This window comes from Halichoerus grypus, chromosome 9 (genome assembly GCF_964656455.1).
Source record: "Halichoerus grypus chromosome 9, mHalGry1.hap1.1, whole genome shotgun sequence".
Lineage (NCBI taxonomy): Eukaryota > Metazoa > Chordata > Mammalia > Carnivora > Phocidae > Halichoerus > Halichoerus grypus.
Genome location: NC_135720.1, coordinates 137,023,862 through 137,031,491, shown reverse-complemented (window position 1 = coordinate 137,031,491; position 7,630 = coordinate 137,023,862). Strand labels below are relative to the sequence as shown.

General features: G+C 49.2%; 1 protein-coding gene across 7 annotated transcripts in view; it reads left to right on the top strand.

Annotated features, from left to right (window-relative positions):
• The first annotated feature begins 2,595 nt into the window (after window positions 1-2,595).
• Window positions 2,596-7,630, top strand: part of MBOAT1 (membrane bound glycerophospholipid O-acyltransferase 1) — a 114,470-nt gene continuing 109,435 nt past the window's right edge. For 6 of the 7 annotated variants that reach the window (XM_078055735.1, XM_036099410.2, XM_078055734.1 and 3 more), the window contains exon 1: window positions 2,596-2,966. In XM_078055735.1, the coding sequence (XP_077911861.1) occupies window positions 2,611-2,966 (356 nt within the window). In that variant the 5' untranslated portion in view covers window positions 2,596-2,610. The remainder of the gene's footprint in view (window positions 2,967-7,630) is intronic. The other variant, XM_036099413.2, reaches the window with a different exon arrangement.

The following is a 7,630-nucleotide window of genomic DNA, read 5'->3' as shown; positions in this document are numbered from 1 at the left end:
GCTTGGTTTTAGAGGAGGCAATGCGACGTAAGGACTGAGCGCCCAGGCTCCGGAATCAGACATGGTTTTGCTTAGCCTCCCTAAACCAACCATGATACTTAACTTTGTAAACTCCAGTTTTCTCATCTGTAAAATAGAGATTATAATAACATGGGCTATTGAAACAATTTTTGTAAAGTTATAGCTAATATATAATAATCATTATGATGAATCTATAGTTGACAAAGGATGTGAACAGAGATAAATGGGAAGGAAAAGAGAGTGATGTGTCCATGGTGGAGCTCTTATATGTCTTAGAATTGTAGCCCATCCTTCAGAAGCCTGTCTAATTAATCTGTAATAGAACTGTTCCGTTTGCTTGATATTGCAACATCAGATAGTTCTTTTTTTTTTTTTAAAGATTTTATTTATTTATTTGAGAGAGAGACTGAGAGAGAGAGCACATGAGAGGGGGGAGGGTCAGGGAGGTCAGAGGGAGAAGCAGACTCCCTGCCGAGCAGAGAGCCTGATGTGGGACTCGATCCAGGGACTCCAGGATCATGACCTGAGCCGAAGGCAGTCGCTTAACCAACTGAGCCACCCAGGCGCCCAACATCAGATAGTTCTTTTAGCATTAATTGTACCACAGTATCAATAGAACAGAACTAGGAAGATTTAAGTTCTGTGACATTTTGTTTTCAAGATCTAAGCATAGTTACTGCATTTTTAAGGGAACATTTTAAACTAGGTTAGAACCTGTTTTGTTGAGCTGAAGAACATCTGTAGAGGGCTACTCTCTTCACATCTATGTCAATGTGAAGACCATTTTGGGGAGTGTGAAGAGCAGAGACCTGTTTGTAGAAGATTATGAGTGGTCTGAGTACTTCCTTCATAAATACTACACAAACTGGCCTACTTTTCCTTTCTGGGCGTTCACGTCTAAGTGCTGTTTTTTTTTTTTTTTTTTAAGATTTATTTATTTGAGAGACAGAGAAAGAGAGAGAGATAGCGCCTAAATGTGGAGGGGAGGGGCAGAGGGAAAGGGAGAGGGAGAGAAAGTCCCAATCAGACTCAGCACTGAGTGTGGAGTTGGATGTGAGGTTCAATCTCACCACCTCGAGGTCACAACCTTGAGATCTGGACCTGAGCCAAAACCAAGAGTCCCACGCTTAACCCACTGCGCCACCTAGGCGCCCGGATTTTTTTTTTTTTTTTTTTTTTTTACAGTGCTTTCAAGCCCCTTCTGCCCTCAGACACCTCACTTCAGCTGTCATCCTGCTCAGGGTGCTTTCGTTCTGGTCAGTTTCCAGAACTGTGGTATCTAATGAGCCTGTCTAGCCTAGTTGATGGGCAATCATATGCCTGTGTCAGTGTGAATGTGGGTGTGGTGAGAGCAGAGATTGTCATCTGCTCTTGGTGGTCTCCCCATCTCCATGGGGACAGGGAATGGGGGTAGGGACTTTTTTTCCCCCTCAGAGGGGGAACATAGGTTGAAAAACTCAGGCCTGACAAGCTTGTTGGTGATGAGCTCCTCCAGAAGGCAAGACTGAGGGCTGAGCTGTGGAGGGGAAGTTTTACTAGTGTCTAGGAGGGCTGCAGGTGGATCTGAAGCTGGAGGCCACATGGATAACGATAGAAGGTCGGCCTGAACGTCACTGCCCACCTGTTCGGAGTCTCCTTGGCTCAATAACAGCTCCCAGGTAAACTGCTGATGCAAAATCTTTGGGCCTCGTTTCCCCATGAATCCTGGGGGTTCACATCAGCTCCCTTTTCCCTGGTTTTCTACCCATCAGCTCAGAGCCCCGCTTTCCTGAAAGCTTTCTTCATCAGCGGGCACACGGCAATTCCTGGGAAGAATCCTCAAGACTTTCATGATTCTCCAAACCCATTAATCAACCGGAACAGTTTTCCCAAGTGCCGGTGATACATTTGTCTCCGTCTGGGAACAGAGAGGAAGTGTCCCCCTTTTGAGAGCCTGTGCACGAAAATATGTATCAGAATGCACACATAATAGAAACACCGTTTCTTACAGAGGTAGAATAATTCTCAATCCAAAGGGATGGGAGGAAATGATCAGAGGCTGGCAGTCCTCTGCATTTGCTGGTGTGACACAGATCAGAGTGTAGGAAACTATGTCTTGCTCTGAGGAACGTGAAGAGAGGGAGTCTGGGTGGGGGGCTCCTTGGGCTTCCAGCCTCTGGCAGATTAACCCTCCGCAGCAAGGACTGCGAGGGAGAAACCTCGAAAGGAGAGCGCAGGAAATGCTAGCGGGCGCGGGGACACGGAAGGGGGAGCCGAGACTGCAGCGAGACCACAACAGGGTGGGGCCCCGGGGGCTCCCCAGGGAAAGGCGCCCGCCGGGGTGGCCGGGGTGGAGGTGGCTGCGCGGGGCGGGGGAGGCAGGCCGGCGGGCTCGGGAGGAGGAAGAGGACGGGCGCCTCCCGCCCCCGCGGCTGCCCGCCAGCAGCCGCAGGGCGAGGCGACGGCGCCCGCTGGCGTCGCTTTCCCTCTCCCGGTCGGCCGGGGTTCAGGCCGGGCTGGGCGGGTCGGGTGGCGCTCGCGGCCGGGCTCCGCTTCCCCACTTTTCCTCCCTCCCTCCTCCTCCCGGGGCCGTCCCGGGCGGCCGAGCCAATGAGCGCCGAGAGGAGGGCAGCGGGAAGCGGAGCGCGCCCGGCCGCGGCCCTCCTACCGCGCGCGGGGCCGCCGCGCCAACGCCAAGTTTGCACCCCGGGAGCTTGCGCGCGTCGCGGCCCCCCGGCCTGGTCGCTCGGTGCCCGCGAGGGAGGCGGCCGCGCGTGCCTGGGGCAGCCGCCCGCGAGCACTCGGGCTGGAGGCCGGCGAGCGGGGTGGCACGGGCTGGGGCCGGGACAGCCGCCTCCCGAAGATGCAGGATGGCAGCAGAGCCGCCGTCCAGCCTCTCCTACCGCACCACGGGCTCCACCTGCCTGCACCCGCTCAGCGAGCTCCTGGGCATCCCTCTGGACCAGGTAACCGCGGGCGGCCTGGCCGCGCCTGGGGCGAGGGGCGCAGGGACCCTCGTCCCGAGCCACTGCGGGCGTGCGGGCCGGGGGGCACATCTTAGCCACAACACCCCCCCCCAACCTCCCCAGCAGATTTTATAGCTACACGCACTCGACAGGTGGGCGTTTTTTCTAACTTGATGTTTTTGTTCTGTAAGTGTGGGGGAAAAAAAATTGGTATACCCTGCAAGACAGGTTCAAATGAACTTTTTTTTTTTTCTTTTTGAGGTTTTGGGTTGCCTCGTTTCCTGTAACCAAGTTCTAAAGTATTGTGTTAAGTGAATCAAGTGTTTTTTTTTCTCGCACCAGTGTCGTCGAGTCTTTATTATTATTATTTTTTTTTTTTAAAGATTTTATTTATTTGAGACAGAATGAGAGAGAGAGAGAGCACATGAGAGGGGGGAGGGTCAGAGGGAGAAGCAGACTCCCTGCTGAGCAGGGAGCCCGATGCGGGACTCGATCCAGGGACTCCAGGATCATGACCTGAGCCGAAGGCAGTCGCTTAACCAACTGAGCCACCCAGGCGCCCGAGTCTTTATTATTTTTAATCTAGATATCTCTACTTAATATTGTGCTCGCTTCGGCAGCACATATACTAAAAAAATTGGAAAGATCTCCCTACTTAAAAGATAAGGTTGATTAGTCTGTAGGCTCCAGCCTATACCTTTGGAACAGAGACTTGGGTTTTCGACTTTGGCGGTGAAACTTGTCACATCAGGGGGTGGCAATGTTTTGTACCATGTGCTATGTCCATCGGAAAGGGAGGAGTTACACCAGGACCCTATGGTTTTCTGAGGGGCTTTACTTTATTCAGTGGGCTTATCCTTGAGGTCCCAGGCTCCTGAGTGAGTTCGGTTAGTGGGAGAAGAGAGGCACCGTGGAAGTTAGTTGGACTGTCCAGGAATTGTCTGCTACTATTAAAATAGAAAATGGCAGTAAAGAACAGTAATTCTTGGTAAGAAATCTGCTGGAGGGTTGAGGCTGTCTTACTCATTTTCCTGTCTCTTTAGGTGCTGCAAACTAGATCTGCTATGTATTTCATAGTGAGTCAATAAATACATGTTGATTTAAATGGAATGGGGAGTGCCGGAGGGGGGCCCATTGCATTCTCATTTGGTTTCATACTGAGGTTTGCTCCAGGTTTCTTCCTTTGCTTTTTACTAGTGATTTTTTTTTTCTTTTCTTTCCTCTTCTTCTTCCCCCCTGCCCCCCCCAAACGGGAGTATATCCGCTGCCCTCTCCACTCACATTCCTTCTGCAAGGAGGAAGTGAGAGCTGGCTGTTTGCCTTATTCAGATACTGTTTACTGAGCCACCCCTTCTACCTGGCTCCCTCCAAGGATCTGATGCAGAACTCCACCTCAACCGGGCCAGTTGCCTGCTCATCAGTTGCAAAATCCAGAAAGTTAACAAATTGGGAGAGGTATCAGATGCTAACTGGTGCTTCTGTAAATTACTCTTCAATTCCTAGTGAGGATGGAAGAGATCCAGGGACCTGGGTAAAGGCAGAGATACTAGCAAATTCTTTTGCTCTGAAACTACCTCAGCTCCCAGCTGAATTTCCTTAAGAGGAATGTGTTTTGTACTTACCCCTTCAGCCCCAGCCCCACCCCCATCAGAATTTATTTTAATTGCATTTTCTGTTTTAAGTTATTTGGCATTGCTAGAGAGAGGAATCCAGAGAGGCTTTTTGTTTGGAAAGGGATAGTTAGGGGACCCCCGACAAGTTACAACTGGGAGGTGCTAGTATGATGTTCTTAAGTGCTTTTTAACTGCATCCACCCCATACTCAGTCTCCTAGATTTCTGTCGAAGGAACCTTGTTTTTAATTTGTAAAAAAAAGAATAAAAGAGCCTTAAGGATGTGGAAGACTGGGAGAAAGGGATTTCTGGGATAAACTGAAGGAGAAATGTGGGTGATGGGCAAGGAAGGAGCCCTTGTGATCTCTTGGATCTTCCGATGGCCCCAGCACCCTCCAGCAGGCTCACGTTCTGAGTGACTTTTGATGGGAGAAGCGTGTATAGGGCAATGCCCCAGCTAGCTCATTTAAGGCCGGGGGAAAATCCCAAACCATAAATAATGTGGTTTGAGGCTAAATTGTGGCTTGGGAATTTGGAAGCTTGATGTGTTTTTCTCCCTCACACTTTCAAAGCCTTTTTAAGGTCTTCGAGGTCAGACTGGACCTGCTCTGCCAGCAAACTTCTTTTGTGACCCGCCGGCTGGTATTCAGCCTCAAAGAGCCCCAGTGTCCTCATGGGTGAAATCAGATCTACATTTTGGAGTTGGGCAATTTTATGTAGATCTGAAATGCCCTACATCTGAAAGGTCCTTCATTCAGACAGGGTCCCAGCGGACAACAGAATTTAACTCAGTGGGTTGCAATGAAGAAACTTTAATGAGCTACTTAGAGGCATGTGGGCAGCATTCAGGGGATGGTCAGGTACCAAAACCTGGACGCGGAAGGGGAGAGGTGAGGGTGTCCTGTTGCCATCGCCCAGTGAGGGCTGAATCCAGTCCCTGCTAGGATGCAGGTGGGAAGCAGAAAGAGAACCTCAGCCCTTCTCCTCTCCACCCTACAGCCCTTCCATCTCTTGTCCGTTACTGCCAGTGGTCAGACCCCGCCCATGGGTGGCTGATCTGGGGTGCCCAGCTGATGTGGTCTACAGGGGCTCCACCCCTGGGACAGAACTTGGAAGAGGAAGGTAGAGCCAGATCTGGAGGACAATCCAAGGACAATAGCACAGTCCTTAATAAATGTTTGCTTCTGTCCCATTAGAGAGTGACTTGTTATTGGCCTGCAATATGCTAAAAATGATAAAACACGTACTTTTGGTTACTCAAGTAGCTCTTCATATGTCACTGGGAGACATTGAATCTTTCCCCCCCCATCTTAACATTTCATGCTTATATTCGTAATTTCTGAATTGAAGGCGCTTCTGAGAAATGTCTTTGGCCTCTGGGTGTCTCCATGTGGAGTAGCTCATTATTTGCAAAATAATAACGTAGCATTCTACTACGTGAGTGAAGAACTCTTTCCTTATTTTTCATTTGCTCCTTTCGTTTGTTCTGTGAACTCCTGGGGGAAGCTTGTGTGGGATCGTTAGGAAAAGTCTATGGTTTTCATTTCCAAGGACTTCACTAGTCTGACATCCTTCTAAAGATGTTACATGTAAAATCATCTTCTTTAATTAGAAACAAGTAGAGCACAGAATTCAGATGCAGAGGGTAGGAAATGAAGGATGGCCAAGGAAGCTCCACAGGTGCCTCACAGATGAGTTCATTGAAAGCTGCATTTCTAAAACACCAGTCTCTGTCTAGCAAGTATGATGCCCTGGCAACTGGTAGGATTATTCAGATAGAAAGCTTCACTTAACGCAGGATAAATTAGGTAAGAACTTTTTCTTTCCCATTTAGAGTGAATCAGGGAGCAAAGGATAAGTGTTTTGCCTTATTTTTTAAGTCCTCTATCTGCTCATGCCCTCTCGACTTGGTTGTGGAGTGTGTCACAGTTTGCCTTTCAACTAACCATAGCTTTCAAAGTTTGCAAGACTGATGTGGCCACCGTGATGGACGGATATTGTTGACGTTATTAATTTGCATGGTGTGTGGTCATATGCTAGTGAAAGCTCAGGAAGAAATGGTTTGCTGGCTTTAAGGAATTTCCAATTGAAATGGGGAGGGGTGGGGAGCTCGGTGCCAAGGCTGTTTTTACCCACCGGTACCCCCAGACTTTTGTTTTTGCATGAAGTATCAGTTCATTGTTGAATTAGGATTCCTTGTTTGGGTTTCATTCCCCGCCCCCAAGCTAATCAGAAAAAGGGGTAAGGGAAAAATAGCTCAGGACATAAGAACTCAGGAAATGATTTTGAGATTAAAGCAGCAAAGGTTTAGGGACGCCTGGGTGGCTCAGTCAGTTAAGCGTCTTCCTTCTGCTCTGGTCATGATCCCAAGGTCCTGGGATGGAGCCCCTGCATCCGACTCCTTGCTCAGCAGGGAGTCTGCTTCTCCCTCTCCCTGCTGAGCAAGGAGCCCCCTGCTACTGTTACCCTGCTCATGCTCTCTCTCTCCTTCTCTCTCAAATAAATAAATAAAATCTAAAAAAAAAAAAAAAGCAGCAAAGGTTTAGGACAATTAACGTAAGCTTGTGTTACAGTTTAAAAGGCTGGGTGAACGAAGACCCGCTCTAAAGACCTGGCATTCTTGACTAATGGTGAGACCAGTAGTGAGTTTCCATTATTCCACTGGGGCCTCTGACCACAAGGTTTCTTTCCTTGCCTGGAGCTTTTAGTCACTGGTTGGTTCCCTTGCCCATTCTTGGAAAGCCCAACCTTCACGTCTCTTCTTACCTAAATCTTGCCCTTGGTTCAAAGCTCAGCCCACATTCCACACTCATTATTCAATCAATTAAATATTTATCTAATGCTCTTAGTGCCAGGTTCCTGGCCAGGTGGTAGAAATACAAGGATGAAAACAATCCAGGTCCCTGTCCCGGAAGAGCTTCTGTACCAGAAGAGGAGACAAAGGACCCATGTAAGTCCCAGGTGCTGTACATTCCCCGGCTTGTGCGGGGGCTAACGGAGGTTTGCAGATGGCGCCCTGGTGGAACGGAGAAAAGAAGGCCACGGGAAAGCC